We start from the raw sequence: 19702 nt of genomic DNA, 5'->3' as shown, positions 1-19702 counted from the left end.
GCCAAACAACATAAGAATATATAGTATGGGGGTAACATATTAGCATGATAAAGGATTGGTTAGCTACAGAAACCAGGGAGTAAATGAGTCTTTTTCACATTAGCAAGCTGTAATTAGTGGAGTGATACGGAGATCAGTACTGGGGCCTCAATTATTTACAATCTATATATAAATAACTTGGATGAAGGGACCAAACATATGGTAGCTAAATTTGCACATTACACCAAGATAGGTAGGAGAGTAAGTTGTCAAGAGGAGGTAGAGGGTCTGCAAAGAGATATAGACAGGTTAAATGAGTAAGCACAAATTTGGCAGATGGAGTATAATGTAAGGAAAACGTGAACTTGTCCGCTTTGGCGGAAGAACCAAAAAGCAGTATATTATTTAAAAAAAGAGAGATTGCAGAACTCTGCATCAAAGAGGGATCTGGGTGTCCTGGTACATGAATCACAAAAATTTACTATGCAGGTACAGCACGTGATTAAGAAGGCAAGTAGAATGTTGCCATTTATTACAAGGGAATGGAATGTAAAAATAGGGAAGTTGTACTGCAGCTGTACAGGGCCTTGGTGAGACCACCATTGGAATACAGTGTACAGTTTCGATCCCCTTCTTTGAAAAAGGATATAATTACATTAGAAGCAGTTCAGAGAAGGTTCACTCCACTCATTCTGAGGACGAAGGCTTATCTTATGAAGAAAGGCTGAACAGGTTGGACCTACACCCACTAGAGTTTGGAAGAATGAGAGGTGATCTTATTGAAACATAAGCAGTCCTGAGGGGTTTTGATAGGGTGGATACTGGGAGGATGTTTCCTCTTGTGGGGGAGACCAGAACCAGGGGACACAGTTTAAGAATAAGAGATCTCCATTTTAAGATGGAAATGAGAATTTTTTTCTCTCAGAGCATTGTTAGTCTACGGAATTCTCTTCCCCTAAAAGCAGTGGCAGCTGGGTCATTGAATATATTCAAGGCTGAGTTAGACAGATTTTTGATATGCCATGGCTTATTGGGACGGGAGGAAGAGACATGAAAGTGAAGTTGAGACCACAACCAGATCAGCCATGATCTTATCAGATAGCGGAGCAGGCTTGAAAGGCCGAATGGCCTATCCCTGCTCCTAAGCCCTAAGTTCCTAAAGATCACATGCTTTCTTGTTTGTAGCTCTGGGTGCCAACAAAATCTCCCAGACTTGAGATATGTTTGCTAGTTTAAAATGCAGCTTCTAGCTGAAAACGTTTATTGTTAGAACCCAGTGTGCAAATGAAAATAAACAAGGCTTTTAAATAGCGATTGGTCTTACCATTTTGCACTGCAGGGTTAGAGTGGATTCTGGCTGGGATCGTGTGGTTAACACAGCTTTTTTAAAAGAAAACGGTACAGGAACATCATTGAAACAAAAGTCTGTGATCCGTAATTCCTGTCTTCAATAATTGGGTGTCTTCAGAGTTGCCAATTTTGGCTGGACATATTCTGGATGATATCATCACAGACCTTCAACTGACCCGACCCCAGACTCCTGCCACTGGTCACCCAACATGTGCATCATCACAGAGCCTTGCCTTCCCAAGGCTTTTCAAAGTGTCTCGGTTTTGACTTTTGAAAAAGCTGGGCACCTTGGTCATTCTCAATGTTCTTTGAGTAAAGAAATTCCTTCTGAATTTCTATTGGATTTCTTGGTGATTATTTTAGGTTAATCATCCTCCATCTCTGTCTCAGCTCTTCAGCAATGTAATGTAACTTTTTTTATTTACTCATTCACAGGATGTGGGTATCACTTGTTAGGCCAGCATTTGTTGCCCTTGAGAAAACAGTGATGAGACACCTTCTTGAACTGCTGCAGTTCATGTACAGTAGGTACACCCACAATGCTGATAGGGAGTTTCATGATTTTGACCTGGCCACACTGAAGAAATGGTGATACAGTTCCAAGTCAGGGTGGTGTGTAGCTTGGCAGGGAACTTGCAGGTGGTGGTGTTCCTATGCATCTGCAGCCCCTGTCCTTCTAGGTGGTAGAGGTCACTGTTGAGGAGTTGGTGAGTTGCTGCAGTGCATCTTGTACATGGTGCACACTGCTGCCACTATGTATTGGTGGAGGGAGTGGATATTGAAGGTGGTGGTTGGGGTGCCAATCAGGTGGGCTGCTTTGTCCTGGACGGTGTCAAGCTTCCTGAGTGTTGTGGGAGCTGCATTCATCCAGGCAAGTGGGGAGTATCCCATCACACTCCTGACTTGTGTCTTATTGATGGTGGACAGCTTTGGGGAGTCAGAAAGTGAGTTACTCACCGCAAAATTCTCAGCCTCTGACCTGCTCTTGTAGCCGCAGTATTTATATGGCTGGTCCAGTTCAGATTCTGGTCAATGGTAACCCCCAGGATGTTGATTACAGCTGTCCCAAAGGCTGCCGTGTCCCCTGGAAAACTCAGTTCATACCCAGACCCACTCACCCATCTTACAAACCCTGTGCTCCCTGGACCCACACTGACTACAACATCTCACATGTCGCCTGTGTTTAAACCCCTCCAGGGACTCCCTCCCGTTCTCTGTAACCCCGCCTCCCAGTTGTGGGTCAGCGTTGGAGCTGCTGCTGGGGAGTGGGCGGTGGAGATGGCTCTCATGGGGCGGTATGTTTTCAGTTGCGGATTTGGGGTGAAGATGTTTCCAGGCACCCCCCGACCCGCGGCCTAAAGAGCCAAACCCTGAACCCCAGGACCCTGGCTGAACCCGGGTGTATCAGGGGAACCTAACCAGAAGACCCTGTCGCACGGCCTTCTGGGATTTGTAGTTTCAGGGAACATTTCAAGTTCTGTCGAAGGGTCATGAGGACTCGAAACGTCAACTCTTTTCTTCTCCGCCGATGCTGCCAGACCTGCTGAGTTTTTCCAGGTAATTCTGTTTTTGTTTTGGATTTCCAGCATCCGCAGTTTTTTTGTTTTTATTTCCCACAGTGCCTCGCACTCTAGGAGCAATGCGCATGCGTGGAGCGTTCGACTGAGGTGAGAAGAGAAGGAGTGAATGATGGAGGTCGGGGAGAGGGAGCGATGGGATGTGGCGGGCATGGAGGAGCGGATGGGGCAGTTGGGCTGTTGCGAGGGGGTAGGGGTATGGCTGTGACGGAGAGGTCGGTATGTTGGTATAGTATCTGGGTTGGTGCTTAATTTGGGAGAGATTCTCTTTCAATGCAGGGAGCAGCCAGTGTTATCTTCTGGCTCATTTACCCCATTAATTACCCTCAGCCAATCCCTCATTTACCCCACTAATTACCCCCAGCTGATCCCTCATTTACCCCATTAATTACCCCCCAGCTGATCCCTCATTTACCCCATTAATTACCCCCCAGCTGATCCCTCATTTACCCCATTAATTACCCCCCAGCTGATCCCTCATTTACCCCATTAATTACCCCCAAGCTGATCCCTCATTTACCCCATTAATTACCCCCCAGCTGATCCCTCATTTACACCATTAATTACCCCCCAGCTGATCCCTCATTTACCCCATTAATTACCCCCCAGCTGATCCCTCATTTACCCCATTAATTACCCCCCAGCTGATCCCTCATTTACCCCATTAATTACCCCCCAGCTGATCCCTCATTTACCCCATTAATTACCCCCCAGCTGATCCCTCATTTACCCCATTAATTACCCCCAGCTGATCTTTCATTTACCCCATTAATTACTCCCAGCTGATCCCTCATTCACCCCATTAATTACCCCAGCCGATCCCTCCTTTGCCCCATTAATTGCCTCCCAGCCGATCCCTCCTTTGCCCCATTAATTACCTCCCAGCCGATCCCTCCTTTGCCCCATTAATTACCTCCCAGCCGATCCCTCCTTTGCCCCATTAATTACCTCCCAGCCGATCCCTCCTTTGCCCCATTAATTACTTCCCAGCCGATCCCTCCTTTGCCCCATTAATTACTTCCCAGCCGATCCCTCTTTTGCCCCATTAATTACCTCCCAGCCGATCCCTCCTTTGCCCCATTAGTTACCCCCTGGCTGACCCCTCATCCATTTTCTGATCTATATCGGAAGCATTCCAGCTAAATCTCAATAGGATCCTATAATAAAAACAGAAAATGTTGGAAATACTCAGCAGGTCTAACAGCATCTGTGGAGAGAAAAACAAACTCTTCAGAGTCATACAGACTTGAAACATTAACTCTGCTTTTCTCTCCACAGATGCTGTTAGGCCAGCTGAGTTTTTCCAGCGTTTTCTATTTTTGGTTCAGATTTCCAGCATATGCAGTATTTTGCTTTTATGCTTTGGATCCTATAATAACTTCTTTACTGAAATTTTAACAAGCATTCAGTCAGTCCCTGTTATCCACAAGGTTTCTTACATCTCCACGGGACACCCTGAGATTGGTTAGACAGGGTCTGCCCCCAACATGGCAAAGGCTTACTTTCTCTTCTGATTTGTCATTTGTTCCTCCCATACATTTTACCGACTAGGGATGTCAGGCCCCTGTTTACAGATCACATTCCCTTTACTTTTCAGACTCCATCCCCATTCCTGAGTATTTCCTAATGATAGTTGCTAGAATCACTGAAAAGCTGGTAAAGGCAGAAACATTTGAAAAGTACTTGGGTATGCATTTGAAGATCTGCAATCGATAAGGCTACGGACTAGAGCTGGAAAGTAGGAATAGGTCAGATCGCATCTTATCCGCCACTGCAGACACGATGGGCAAAATGGCCTCCTGTGCTGTAGATTTCTGTGATGGCCAGGCTGTGCTCAACATGTGGATTGTAAGGGAGCATGTTGAGATCTTTAAATAATGCTCGATGATATACTACATATTTACAACAATACACACAGATACTTTGCAACTATTTGAGGAGTTCTAGAATCTTTCAGCACAGAAGGAGGCCATTCAGCTCATTGTGTCTGTGCTATCTAGTTAGTCCCACTCCTTGCCTTTTTCCCCATTGCCATACAAATGTTTCTTTTTCAAATGTATATCTAGTTCTTTTTTGAAAGTTATTATTGAATCCGCTCCACCTCCTTTTCAGCCAGTTTATTCCAGATCCTCATAGCACACAATGTTCTTTTACACTATTAGTTCTAGTGTGTTCTGATGGCTACAAACAAACTCTTAAAAAATGTCCCAAATTTGTGCTGTCAGCTGCTCTCAGCTTGACAGGAGCAAGGGTTCTACAGTTAGATTGTGCACACCAGACTTGTTACAGAGAGAGAACCATTTAGTGGGTTGTGATTGCTATTCAGTGATCTGCACTGGAAAGTACACTCAGAGCATTGGCAGGTTTAGTTACTATGTTTTGTAGGTGCCATTTAAAGATGGCTGTATAGTGAGACCAATCTGCGTAACTTCCACACTGACAAACTGTCAGAGCTGTGAAACTCTATTCAAGAGGTGTTATAAAGTTCTGCACATTCTATTGCCTTTGCATTTGAATTTCAACTTTATTATTGAATCTCAAAAATGTCCTCCCTTTAAGTTGTAATTTCTTTAAAAATGACACATACCTTAGATGTACAAGTCAAATTTTGAAGCTTCCAAATTCCTTTCAGAAATGGGGCTTGACTTATACACTGAGTATAAAATGTGTCAAGCTAAGCAGCAAAAAGGAACGTAAACACTCAGCCTCTTCTCCATTGGGAGGCACTGAAAAACTGTACACTGCTTACATGGGAAAATGACAAAGCGGAACTCTACTCTTTTGGGGGAGGGGGAATGTTTTCAATATTTTATCTGATAAATCCAGTTTGTACTGGCCCCTTTCAATAGACATTTCTGCAGAAGTAAAATAAAACTTAATAAATTACTTTCTGCCCATCTAACTGCACCCAGCAAAGGAAACGAGATATGTACCGAACATATACTAAATTCAATGGCAAAATTCCAGCTTTGCCCTCCCTCTCTATTGTTTGTAATCTACCAGTAGAAAGACAAAAGTGGACCATCAATCTGTTTTTGACTAATTGATGCACATGTAACTTCATAAAAGCTCATTTCTGCTTTCAAATGAAATCGCAATCGAAAATGTTCAGTTAACATTTAAAAAAATGTTCCTTTAGCTGTTTGGTAGTACAGAACTTGAGTATTGCTGAAAAAGAAACATGCTATCAAAGCTCTTTGTCTCACACTCATCAGGGCAATGCTTTGACCAATCAGGAGTCAACCTGCCCGTTTGAATTTGAATAAAGCTGGACAGTTAACTGCTCCGTGCTGTATTCTCCATGGCAACGTCTCCACTAATCAGAGTCCATTTGCCAAACAATCAGCACTATCTTCTCATGCAGTATAAATTGTTGTTCCCCTGTTACTGTTTCTTGCGAGCTGCCCTGATGAGTGCAAGCCGAAAAGCTTTGATAGCGAGTCTCTTTTTCAGCAATACTCAAATATTCATTTATTAATACGATTCAAAGACTCTTTTGTGCACCCATATCCAATTGCCTATAAGACCTTTTTACTGTCCGCCAGTGTTCATACCTCAAGTTTCAGCAAATAACAGGATCCCCACAAATCCACTGCAGGTTATGTCAGTACCCAGAACCGATGTGCTAATATGTACACACGCCACCCTTGGACCTTTGTCCACTGGATAGCTTTACAGTTCACATAAAATGGTAGGAAAAATGTTAATAACCATAATGAAAAATTTAATATACATTTTGCTGTAAATTCTCGACATAGTGTCCATAGATGATTTTTAAAGTTGAAAATCATCTTTTTTTCATGTAACTAAAGTTTTGTGACATTTCCCCATGGTATAATAGAATTCATACAGTCATGCTGCATTTCAACATTTTTTTAAAAAGATGCTTTCAAAACTGGTATAATCCAGGTAGACTGAAGAAATCTATTTGCAGAAAAGGGGATGGGGGTGGGAGACGGTGGGGGGGGGTGGGGTGGTCGACTTATACGTTGAGTACAGACCTAAACACACCAAGAATATGGGGTTGTCTTAAAAGCTGGGTTGACTTATACAGCACAATCTAGAGTACAAGCGTGCAAACAAAACACATCATGCTGTGTGCCACTCAGGTGCATTTTTTTTTTTACAGTCCCTTCAATATCTTTTGCCTTCATGATTTAAAAGGAAAGTGACTGTTTCTTAATCTTTTTTGTTTCACCCTTAATAATTATTAACTTCTGTCTGGATAGCTCTTGGTCAATTGATACAGTCCCCAACAGTGTGCTTTCAGTTTTAATGAGGAGTAGTGGGAGGAGAAAGTCTGTGTAACATCTTCAAGAACAGTCTCTGCTGTGGAGGAGAGGGCTGCCTGACCAGAGGGCTCCTGGCCACCCAGGCTTCTACGTTGAGATATTTTAGGGGGGATGTGAGGAAAAACATTTTTACCCAGAGGGTGGTGATGGTCTGGAATGCGGTGCCTGGAGGGTGGTGGAGGCGGGTTGCCTCACATCTTTTAAAAAGTACCTGGGTGAGCACTTGGCACGTCATAACATTCAAGGCTATGGGCCAAGTGCTGGTAAATGGGATTAGGTAGGTAGGTCGGTCAGGTGTTTCTCACGTGTTGGTGCAGACTCGATGGGCTGAAGGACCTCTCCTGCACTGTGATTCTGTGACTTTGCTGGTTGAGGAGGGAGTCTCACTCAAAATTCTGTGTTTGGGGAGAAAAAGTTTGAGTTTAAGAGTTTCCCCATTGCCCTATATTTTTCTGCCCTTCAAATATTTATCCAGTCCCCTGTTGAAAATTACTATTGAATTTGCTTCCACCATCCTTTCAGGGTTGTACTGTAGAACCATAGAAAAATTACAGTATGAAAGGAGGCCATTCGACCTATCTTGTCCATGCCAGCCCGAGGACACCCAGGTGCGCTTTCTAATCTCACCTTCCTGCACCCGGCCCATAGCCCTGCAGCTTACAGCACTTAAGGTGCAGATCCAGGTACTTTTTAAAAGAGTTTAGAGTTTCTGCCTCTACCACCAACTTGGGCAGCGAATTCCAGATACCCATTACCCTCTGCGTAAAAAAGTTCTTCCTCATGTCCCCCCCTACACCTTCTCCCACTTATCTTGAATCTATGTCCCCTGGTTCTAGAATTCTCCACCAAGGGAAACAATTTTATCCTGTCCACTGTATCTATTCCCCTCATAATTTTGTACACCTCAATCAAGTCACCTCTCAGCCTTCTTTGTTCTAAGGAAAATAACCCCAATCTATCCATTCTCTCTTCGTAGCTACACTTTTCTAACCCTGGCAACATTCTGCACTCTCTCCAGAGCTATTACATCCTTCCTGTAATGTGACTAGAACTGCACACAATGCTCCAGTTGTGGCCTCACTAGTGTTTTATACAATTCCAACATTATATCCTTACTTTTATATTCTATACCTCTGCCAATGAAGGAGAGTATTCCATATGCCTTCTTTACAACCTTATCTACTTGAACTGCTGCCTTCAGGGACCTGTGTACTTGTACGCCAAGATCACTCACTTCATCTACCCCTCTTAGTATACTCCCATTTATTGTGTAATCCCTGTAACTGTTTGACCTCCCTAAATGTATGACCTCACACTTCTCTATGTTAAAATCCATCTGCCACTTTACTGCCCACTCCACCAACCCATCTATATCGTTTTGGAGATTATGGCTATCCTCTACACTATCCACTACTTGGCCAATCTTTGTGTCATTTGCAAATTTCCCAATCATGCCCCCCACGTTCATATCCAAATCGTTAATATATAACACAAACAGCAAGGGTCCCAACACCGAGCCCTGTGGAACACCACTTGAGACAACTTTCTGTTCGCAAGGGCATCCGTCAACCATTACCCTTTGTTTCCTGTTACACAGCCAACCTTTTATCCAGTTTGCCACATTACCCTGAATCCCATGGGCTTTTACTTTCCTGACCAATCTGCCATGTGGGACCTTGTCAAATGCTTTGCTAAAATCCATGTACACAACATCCACTGCACTATCTTCATCAACCCTTCTTGTCACTCCCTCAAAGAATTGAATCAAATTTGTGAGGCAAGACCTTCCTTTAACAAATCCATGCTGACCATCCCTGACTAGTCCATGCCTTTCCACATGACAGTTAATCCTATCTCTCAGGATTGATTCTACTAATTTGCTCATCACTGATGTAAGACTAACTGGCCTATAATTGTTTGGCATTTCATTTGATCCTTTTTTAAACATTGGAACTATGTTTGCATTTCTCCAGTCCTCTGGTACCTCCCCTGTATCTAGTGAAGATTGGAAAATCATCCTCAGAGTATCTGCTATCTCCTTCCTGACTTCCTTCAGCAGCCTCGGAAACAATCCATCTGGCCCTGGTGACTTATCAACCTTCAAGAATTTCAACCCTTCGAATACTTCCTCTCTCTTTATGACTATCCTGTCCAATATCTCACAGTTTTCCTCCTAGACTACTATATCTACATCCTCCCTTCCCTTTGTAAACACAGAGACAAAATATTCATTCAAAAACCTTCCCACAGCCTCTGCATTTGCACACAAGTTTCCGTCTTCATCCCTGCTAGGTCCTACTTTTTCCTTAACTAACCTTTTAGCATTAATTTATTGGTAAAACATCTTTGGGTTATCTTTAACTTTACTTGCTAATCTTTTTTCATGCCCTCTCTTTGATTTCCTTATTTCCTTTTTTACTTCATCCCTGCACTTCCTATATTAGTCTAGACAATCTGCAGTGCTTAGTTCTTTGTGCCTATCGTACGCTTTCTTTTTCTGTTTGATCTTCCCCTGTATTCCTGTAGACAACCAGGTGGGTCTAGATTTGGCAGTACCACTCTTATTTTTGTAGGGCACATGTCTACTTTGTACAATTAGGATCTCGCTTTTTAGTGCTTCCCACTGGTTTTCCACTGTTTTACCCTCCAGCAGGCTGTCCAGTCTACCTCAGCCAAGTTCCTTCTCATTTCTGCAAAATTTGCTTTCCCCCAGTTCAAGACTTTTACTCTTGCCTTATCTCTGTCCTTTTCCATGGTAATACTAAATTTAACTGAATTGTGATCACTGTCCCCGATATGGTCGCCAACTGTCACTTCACCCACTTGCCCTTCTTCGTTCCCCAAGACTAGGTCTAAAATTGCATCTCCTCTCGTTGGGTTTGTCGCTAATTGGTTGAAAAAATTTTCCTGGACACACTGCATGAATTTTTCTCCTTCAGTGCCCCTTATATTGTTTGAATCCCAGTTGATATTAGGATAGTTGAAGTCTCCTGCTATTATTGCCCTCTTGTTCTTACAAGCAGAAATTTGCCTACATATTTGTTCTTCTATCTCCCTTTCACTATTTGGGGGTTTGTAGTATACTCCCAGTAGTGTGACTGCCCCTTTTTTATTTCTAAGCTCAATCCATAAGGCCTCGTTTGTTGACCCATTTAATATATCACCCCTTCTCACAACTGGAATTGATTCTTTAACCATTAGTGCTACCCCCCTCCTTTTTTTAACCTCCTACTCTATCGTGTCTGAAGACTCTATAACTCTACAACTCTATAAACTGCTGGTTTTGTCCCTCCTTTAGCCAGGTCTCCGTTATAGCAATGACATATGTAAAAAAAAAAAGACTCCTTGCCATTTCAGCTCTTTTGCCAATTATTTTAAAGCCATATCCTTTGATTACTCACACTCCTGTAAGTGGAAACAGTTTCTCCTTTCATGTCAAACCCCTCTTACTTTGAACATCTCTTAACTTTCTCTACCCTAAGGAGAACGTTCCCAGCTCCTCTAGTCTCTCATCCCTCTAGTAAACCTCCTCTGCATCCTCTCTTACGGGTTTTCAAAACATTGCATGCCAAAAGTCTGACAATATGGTGCTTGTGTTTAACCCCATCTGATCTGTTGATTCTCACAACTCCAGCAGATAACCACATCCTCCTCTGGTGAGCTTGAAGAAGGTGTTCAGATGATGAAACACGGACTCGATTGGTTCATTACCAACTTAATCCAGAGGCAGAGTTATCTTGGAAGGACCTGCAGACGTTTTTGCAGGCTGAAGCCAAATGTAGCAGCACGCAGACAGACTGCCAGGCTTTGGTCATCGTACCTCTCCAGAAATGTCCCAAATTCTATTTATAGGCAACAGTCAGAGAGGCACTGTCATTATTTTAGTAAACTACTTCAGCTGGAAGCTGTAAAGAGATACATTGAGGACTTAAAAGAAGAATACAAAGGAATTAGCAGCAGATTAAATAGCATCCATGAAGATGGAAAGTCATTAAGTAGACGTCACATTGAGTTGGCTCCACTTGCTCCGCTGTTGGAAGAGCTGCAGTCATCAGAAAAAGACTTGTTCGAGTTGGAATCAATGTACAACAGTAATCAAAGTTCCAGTTTTTACATTTTGCCATGAAATCGCATGTCCTTTATTAGTCTTTGGCATTTTGTGTTACTGTTTAATGACCTCCGATAAGCAATTGTTCCCTGTTTTAAGCCAACTTGTGTAAGAGTCCAAATCTGGAGACCATGTATATAAGATAATCCAGTGGGGAATTTAGGTGAAACTACAGAGCATAGTGAGAATGTGGAACTCACTACCACATTGAGGCAAATGGCAGAGATGCAGTAAGAAACTAAATGAGAGGTAAAAGTCAAAGGGAAATGCAGATGGGGTGAAATGAACTAGGGTGGAAGGAGGCTCATGTGGAGCGTAACACCAGCATGGAGCAGGTGGGCTGAATGGCCTGGTTCTGTGCTGTGAATTCTATCAAAGTTTATCAGATGGTAGCAGCATAGGGATGTTGATGCTCCAGGGTATAGCATGGATAATGGGTTAGTTGAAATGCAGACTCACTCACTTCCTGATCCCAACAAGAGGTCTCCAGGAGAAGTAGAGCAAAAGCCAATGGAGGTGGAAGCTAGGAAACTGACAATCGCTCTGGCCACAATCTTAATTTATTTCTAAATTCTGAGTGATAACGGTGATGCCGACACTGGATTCAAACAGTGTAAAGTAACTCCATTCCCCAGCAGAGAAGTAGGATTATCAGAGCTGGCAAATGCAACAACTGTCTGTTGATTGAACCCAATTTCAGCACAAGAATCTTTGTTGGGTAAAGTATCTGTTTTGTACAGTGTTTGATTCCTCAATAACGTGGCATACCCTCACTTCAGAAGTGCAAGTGTGGCATTTAATTTCCCACAACCATAAGACATAGAAACAGAAGTAGGCCATTTGTCCTCTTGAGTCTGCTTTGCCACTCAGAGATCATGGCTGATCAGATAATCCTCAACTCCACTTTCCTGCCTTTTGCCCATACTGATTAAAAATCTGTATATCCATAAGGCCATAAGACATAGGAGCAGAAATTAGGCCATTCAGCCCATCGAGTCTGCTCCGCCATTCTATCATGGCTGATAAGTTTCTCAACCCCATTCTCCTGCCTTCTCCCCGTAACCCTTGATCCCCCTACCAATCAAGAACCTATCTATCTCGGTCTTATCTATCTATATCATCCTTGCACATACTTAATGACGCAGTCTCTACAGCCCTCTGTGGTAAAGAATGCCACAGATTCACTACCCTCTTAGAGAAGAAATTCCTCCTCATCTCTGTCTTTAATGGGTGACTCCTTATTCTGAGATTATACCCTCTGGTCCTAGACTCTCCCACAAGGGGAAACAACCTCTCAGCATCTACCCTGTCAAGCCCCCTAATAATCTTATACGTTTCAATAAGATCGTCTCTCATTCTTCTAAACTCCAATGAGTACAGGCCCAATCTACTCAACCTCTTCTCATAAGAAAATCCCTCCATACCTGGGATCAACCTAGTGAACCTTCTCTGGACTGCCTCTAATGCCAGTATATCTTTCCTTAGATAAGGGGACCAAAACTGTTCACAGTATTCTAGGTGTGGTCTAACTAGTGCCTTGTATAGTTTTAGCAAAACTTCCCTAATTTTATACTCCATTCCCTTTGAAATAAAGGCCAACATTCCATTTACCTTCCCTATTACCTGTTGCACTTGTATGCTAGCTTTTTGTGATTCATGCATGAGGACCCCCAAATCCCTCTGTGCTGAAGCTTTCTGCAGTCTTTCTCCATTTAAATAATATTCAACTCTTCTATTCTTCCTGCCAAAGTGCATAACCTCACATTTTCCCACATTATATTCCATCTGCCAAGCTTTTGCCCACTCACTTAACCTGTCTATATCCCTCTGTAGACCCTTTGTGTCATCCTCACCACTTGCCTTCCCACCTATTTTTGTGTCATCCGCAAACTTGGCAACAGTACATTCACTTTACTCATTCAAGTCAGTAATATTATAAATAATTGTGGCCCCAGCGCTGATCCCTGTGGCACTCCACTAATTACAGGGTGCCATCCTGAAAATGCCCTCCTTATCTCAACTCTCCGTGTTCCATTAGTTAGCCAACCATCTATCCATGCTAAAATACTACTCCCAACACCATGGGCTCTTATTAAGTAGCCTTACGTGTGGTACCTTATTGAACGTTTTTGGAAATCCAAATATATTACATTTACTGGTTCGCCTTTATCTATCCTGCTTGTTACCTCCACAAAGAACTCTAATAAATTTGTCAGGCATGATTTCCCCTTCATGAAGCCATGCTGACTATGTTTGATTATATTCTGTATTTCTAAGTGCTTAGTTATTACATCCTTTATAATAGACTCAAACATTTTCCCAATGACAGATGTTAAGCTAACTGGCCAATAGCTACCTGTTTTTTGTCTTCCTCCCTTTTTGAGTAAGAGTATTACATTGGCAGTTTTCCAATCCTCTGGGACTTTTCCAGAATCTAAGGATTCTTGGAAGATTACTAGAACTGCATCAACTACCTCTGTAGCTAATATCCTGAGATGCATCAGGTCGAGGGGTCTTATCGGCCTTAGCCCCATTAGTTTCCCTAGTACTTTTTCTCTAGTGATAGTTACTATATTTATTTTCTCCCCCATTTTTGTCCCTTGATTATTTCATATTTTTGGAACGCTATTAGTATCTTCTACTGTGAAGACTGATGCAAAGTATTTATTTAACTCCTCTGCCTTTTCCTGGTTTCCCATTATTATTTCCCCAGCCTTATTCTCTAAGGGGTCTGTGTTCACTTTGGCCTCTCTCTTCCTTTTCATATATTTAAACAAGCGCTTACTTTTTATATTATTTGCTGGTTTACCCTCAAAGTTTATTTTCTCCCTCTTTATTTTTTCAGTCATCTTCAATTGGTTGTTAAAACTTTCCCAATCCCCTGGCTTGCCACTAATCTTTACCACATTGTATGTTTTTTTCTTTCAATTTGACGCTATCCTTAATTTCCTTGGTTAACCATGATCGGTTTATCCGCTTCCTAGAATCGTTCCTCACTGGGATATATTTTTGTTGTGAGTAATGAACTATTTTCTTAAACATCTGCCATTGTTCATCAACTGTCTTTTCTACTAAACTCCTTTCCCAGTCCACTCCAGCCAACTCTGCCTTCATTCCTTTGTAATTGCCCTTATTTAAGTTTAGCATAGTTGTTTCTGACCCAGGTTTCACACTCTATGCTAAATTCTACCATATTATGGTCACTGTTTCTTGGGGGATCTTTTAATCTGAGATTGTTTGTTAAACCTGACTCATTACACATTACCAGGTCCAAAATGGCCTGATCCCTGGTTGGATCCACAATATATTGTTCTAGAAAACTGCCCCAAATACAATCTGTGAATTCTTGCTTGTGGCTACCTCTACCAATTTGACTTTCCCAATCTACATGGAGATTAAGGTCACCCATGATTAATGTACTGCCTTTTTTACATGCCCTCATTATCTCTTGATTTATAGCTACTGTAAGGGGGCCAATAGACTACTCCCATTGGTGTCTTCTTCGACTTGTTATTTCTTACCTCCATCTATATGGATTCTACATCTTCCCCTCCAAGATCATTTTTTGCTATCGTAGTTATTCCATCTCACACTAACAAAGCTAGCCCACCACCCTTTCCTTCTTGCCTGTCCTTTCAAAAAGTCACATACGCCTGAATATTCAGTTCCTAGTTTGATCTCCTTGTAACCATGTCTCTGTAATGGCTATAAGATCATACCCATTAGCCTCTATTTATGCAGTTAATTCATTAATTTTTTCCCGAATACTACGTGCCTTTAAGTACAGAGCCATTAATTTAGCCTTTTTACCATTTTTTCCCCCTTTGATCCTGTTTGCTGCTTTTTTATGTTTGTATGTGCTGTCTCTTCCTGTCATACTCTGGGTATCATCACCTATAAAGCTATCCTTCCATACCCTTTTGCTTTGTAAGCCTATGTATCCCCTCTCCAGAAACCTCCCCACTTTATTTAGTTAAAAGTCCTCTCAACAGCCCTAATTATTCGATTCACCAGGACACTGGTCCCAGCATGGTTCAAGTGAAGCCCATCCCACCGGAATAGCTCCCTTCTACCCCAGTACTAGTGCCAGTGCTCCATGAACTGAAAACCATTCCTCCCACACCAATCTTTGAGCCATGTATTTAACCCCTTGACTTTATTTACCCTATTATGCCAGTGGCTCAGGTGGTAATCCCGAGATTATTACTTTGGAGGTTCTGGTTCTTAATTTAGCTCCTAACTGTTCAAATTCTTTCAACAGGACCTCCTTCCTATTCCTGTCAATGTCGTTGGTACCAATTTGGACGATGACAACTGGATTCCTCCCCTTCCACTCCAAGTCTCTCTCCAGCCCTGAGGAGATGTCCTTAACCCTGGCACCGGTCAGGTAACACAGCCTTCAGGACTCACGTTCACGGCCGCAGAGATCAGTATCTATCTCCCTAATTATAATGTCCCCTACCACTACTACGTTCCTATTTCCTCCCCCACTTGAATGGCTCCCTGTACCACGGTGCCATGGTCAGTTCGCTTCCTTCCTGCAGTCCCTGCTGTCGTCCACACAGCTTGCAAGAACCTCATAACCGTTGGACAATTGCAGGGGTCACAGCTCCTTGAACGTTGTCCCCTGGGTCCACATACCTGCCTCACCTGCAGTTACACTCTCCTGTCCCTGATCACAGACCAAATTTTAATTACCTAATCTGAGTGGTGTGACTGCCTCCTGGAACAAAGTGTCCAGGTAACATCCTCCTCCCTGATGTGGTGCAATGTCTGCAGCTCAGACTCCAGTTCCTCAACTTGGATCCGAAAACATAGAAACTAGGAGCAGGAGTAGGCCATTCGGCCCTTCGAGTCTGCTCTGCCATTCAATGTGATCATGGCTGATCCTCTATCTCAACACCATATTCTCACTTTCTCTCCAGACCCTTGATGCCCCTAATATCCAACAATTTATCAATTTCTTGAATATACTTAGTGACCTGGCCTCCACAGCCTTCTGTGGTAGAGAATTCCGCAGGTTGACCACCCGCTGAGTGAAGAAATTTTTCCTCATCTCCTGTCCTAACTGGCCTGCCCCGTATCCTGAGACTGTGGCCCCTGGTTCTAGACTCTCCAACCAGGGGAAACATCCTCCTTGCAGCTAATCTGTCTAGATGTTAGAATTTTCTATTTCAATCAGATCCCCTCTCATTCTTATAAACTCTAGTGAATACAGGCCCAGTCAAACCAATCTCTCCTTCTATGACAGCCCTGCCATCCCCGGTATCAGCCTAGTGAACCTTCGCTGCACTCCCTCTATGACAAGTATATCCTTTCTTAGGTAGGGAGACAAAAACTGCACGAAATACTCTAGGTGTGGTCTCACCAAGGCCTTGTATAACTGCAATAAGACATCCCTACTTCTGAACACAAATCCTCTTGCAATGAAGGCCAACATACCATTTGCCTTCCTAATTGCTTGTTGCACCTGCCTGTTTACTTTCATTGACTGGTATACAAGGACACCCAGATCCCTTTGTACATCCACATTTCCCAATATATCACCATTTAAGTAATACTCTGCCTTTCTGTTTTTCACACCGAAGTGTATAGCTTCACATTTATCCATGTTATTCTGCATCTGCCATGTGTTTGCCCACACTCACAACTTGTCTAAATCGCCCTGAAGCCTCCTTGCATCCTCCTCACAACTCACAACCCTGCCCAGTTTTGTGTTGTCAGCAAACTTGGAAATATTGCATTTGGTTCCCTCATCCAAGTCATTTATACATGTCATGAATAGCTGGGGCCCAACACTGATCCTTTCGGTTCGCCACTAGTCACCGCCTGCCACCTGGAAAAAGGCCCATTTATTTCCACTCTGTGTCAGGTCTGTCAACCAATTCTCAATCCATGCCAGTATATTACTACCAATCCCATGTGCTTTAATTTTGCCCACTGGCCTCTTATGTGGGACCTTGTCAAAAGCCGACTTGTTCCTTGAGCTGCAAGCACTTAATACTGATGTGTTCGCTCTGGATCACCTTGGTGTCCAGCAGAACCCACATGCTGCAGCAGCAACACATCACCCCTGCCGCCATTGCAATCATATTTTATTTAATTTATTAATTAATAACTCTGGTATCCCTGCTCTTTACACTTGAAGAGTCTCCCGCTCTTTACACTTTATTGTAATTAATTTTTTTTACACCACTATTGATCTTATACTTAACTTATTTTTAAGAAAAAGAGAAAAAAGAAAGACTAGGGACCTAAACACAAACGAAAGACCTTACTTTTACTTTAAAGACTAGAAATACTCACCAATCATCTGTTTCCTTGCACTCGTGTCACATTGTGGTTCGTGATGTCACTCCACCGCTGGTCTCACTGCAGGTAGGCCTCTCAATCCATGCCTTTTATTCCCTCCCATTCACCTCTCACTCAAAATATACTATTTTGAGCTTTCGGAATAGAATAAACCTTAATCACCAACCAGATACCGATTAACCAGCTTCTTCTCCTGTTGCAGAGCAAGAATCAATTCTTGGAGACTGAAAAAGTTTAGGCAAAAGCAACCAAACACCTTTTTCCCTTTCTCCGCTTAACTCCCTGAAGTGCTCAACTCCGGCACTCTATTGTAAGTTGCACTAAGTTGGCTACTTACGTATGCTCTTAACACAAAAGGCCTGTCTGAGTCACTCAATGAGGATCCCATTTCATCTGGTTCTTAATTAAGCTGCTCTTTCATTGGAACCCTTGAAAAAACCCTGCTTAAGGCTGTCAACAACAGAATTTAAACTGTAGATTTCAGTTTAATGCCAACTACAAATTAAATTAGGCTGGTACAAAATAAAAATTTGGACGTTTTATGCGACAACTCATGTCCCTCTCTCTCTGTGAACCTACAAATTTGAACTTAATCATGGCCACAGTTAGGTTCAATCTTACTGTATCTCAAAAGGGTGCTCAAAATCCCCGTTGATAAGGAATAAATCCTATGGATGAGCTGTAAAGCTAAAGATTTAAACTGACTCCATGCCAAGATCCTGAAGTATTTTTGGCACAATTAAAATAGGTAGCTGTTCTCCCTACTGCACAGAGTATTGGGCTCAATTCTAATGTACGTTCTGTGATATTTCCACAGCTTTGCCATCAAAACCATAAAACACATCTCTCATGTCATCACTGTGGCAGCGAGCCTCACTTCAGAGACTTGAGCGCCAAAATCTAGGCCGAAAATCCTATGCAGCACTGAGGTAGTGCTGTGCTGTGAGAGATGCCATATGTTCGGATGCAGTGTTAAACAGTCTGTCCTTTTGGATGTTAAAGATCCCATGGCATTATTTCAAAGAAGAGCAGGGAAATCTTCCCTTTGTCCTATAGAGCCATGTATAGCACAGAAGGAGGCTTTTTGGCCCTTTGAACCTGTGCCATCTCTCTGTGAAGCAGTCCAGTGAGACCCATTCCCCTGCTCTATTCCCATAGCCCTGCAAGTTTATTTCCTTTTGAAATCATTGGTTGTCACTGCTTCCACAAGCCTCATGAGTATTACCACTTGTGTTTAAAAAAAGGCTTTTAAAGTCCTAATTATTAATTTTATTTTTCATTTATTTATGGGAAGTGGGGGCATTGCTGGCTAGGTCAGCATTTATTGTCCATCCCTAATTGCACTTGAGAAGGAGGTGGTGAGCTGCCTTCTTGAACTGCTGCAGTCATGTGGTGCAGGTACACCCACAGTGCTGTTAGGGAGGGAGTTCCAGGATTTTGACCCAGCGACAGTAAAGGAACAGTGATATACTTCCAAGTCAGGATGGTGAGTAGCTTGGGGAGAACTTCCAGGTGGTGGTGTTCCCATGTATCTGCTGCCCATGGCCTTCTAGGTGGTCGATGTTGTGGGTTTGGAAAGTGCTGTCGAAGGAGTCTTGGTGAATTCCTGCAGTGCGTCTTGTAGATGGTACACACTGTTGCTATTGTGTGTTGGTGGTTGAGGAAGTCAAAGTTGAAGGTGGTTGATGGGGTGCCAATCAAGCGGGCTGCTTGTCCTGGATAGTTTTGAGCTTCTTGGGTGTTGTTGGAACTGCACTCATCCAGGCAAGTGGAGAGTATTCCATCACATTCCTGACTTGTGCTTTGTAGATGGTGGACAGGCTTTGGGAAGTCAGGATTGGGAAGTTACTCACTGCAGGATTCCTAGCCTCTGACCTGTTCTTGTAACCACACTATTTATATGGCTGGTCCTGTTTGTGAACTTAGTTTCTGAACTGAATTTATTCCTCAACCATGTACTACAACAGATTGTATAATTTTTATCATATTGCTATCTGTGGGTGCTTGCTGTGCATAAATTGGCTGCTGCATTTCCCACATTACAACTGTGACTGCTTTTAAAGATATTTCTTCACCATGGTGAT

General features: G+C 42.8%; 1 protein-coding gene across 10 annotated transcripts in view; it reads left to right on the top strand.

The window, feature by feature from the left end:
* Window positions 1–2936: 2936 nt before the first annotated feature.
* Window positions 2937–19702, top strand: part of mtrf1 (mitochondrial translational release factor 1) — a 49801-nt gene continuing 33035 nt past the window's right edge. For 3 of the 10 annotated variants that reach the window (XM_041210578.1, XM_041210577.1, XM_041210575.1), the window contains exons 1-2: window positions 3090–3125; window positions 10833–11289. In XM_041210578.1, coding sequence (XP_041066512.1) covers window positions 3105–3125; window positions 10833–11289 — 478 coding nt within the window. In that variant the 5' untranslated portion in view covers window positions 3090–3104. Of the gene's footprint in view, window positions 2997–3089; window positions 3126–7827; window positions 7882–10832; window positions 11290–19702 lie in introns of those variants that run through there. The other 7 variants (XM_041210579.1, XM_041210581.1, XM_041210582.1 and 4 more) reach the window with 7 other exon arrangements.

This window comes from Carcharodon carcharias, chromosome 18 (genome assembly GCF_017639515.1).
Source record: "Carcharodon carcharias isolate sCarCar2 chromosome 18, sCarCar2.pri, whole genome shotgun sequence".
NCBI lineage: Eukaryota > Metazoa > Chordata > Chondrichthyes > Lamniformes > Lamnidae > Carcharodon > Carcharodon carcharias.
The sequence above is the reverse complement of the archived record's forward strand: the minus strand, read 5'-3'. Positions and strand labels throughout refer to the sequence as shown.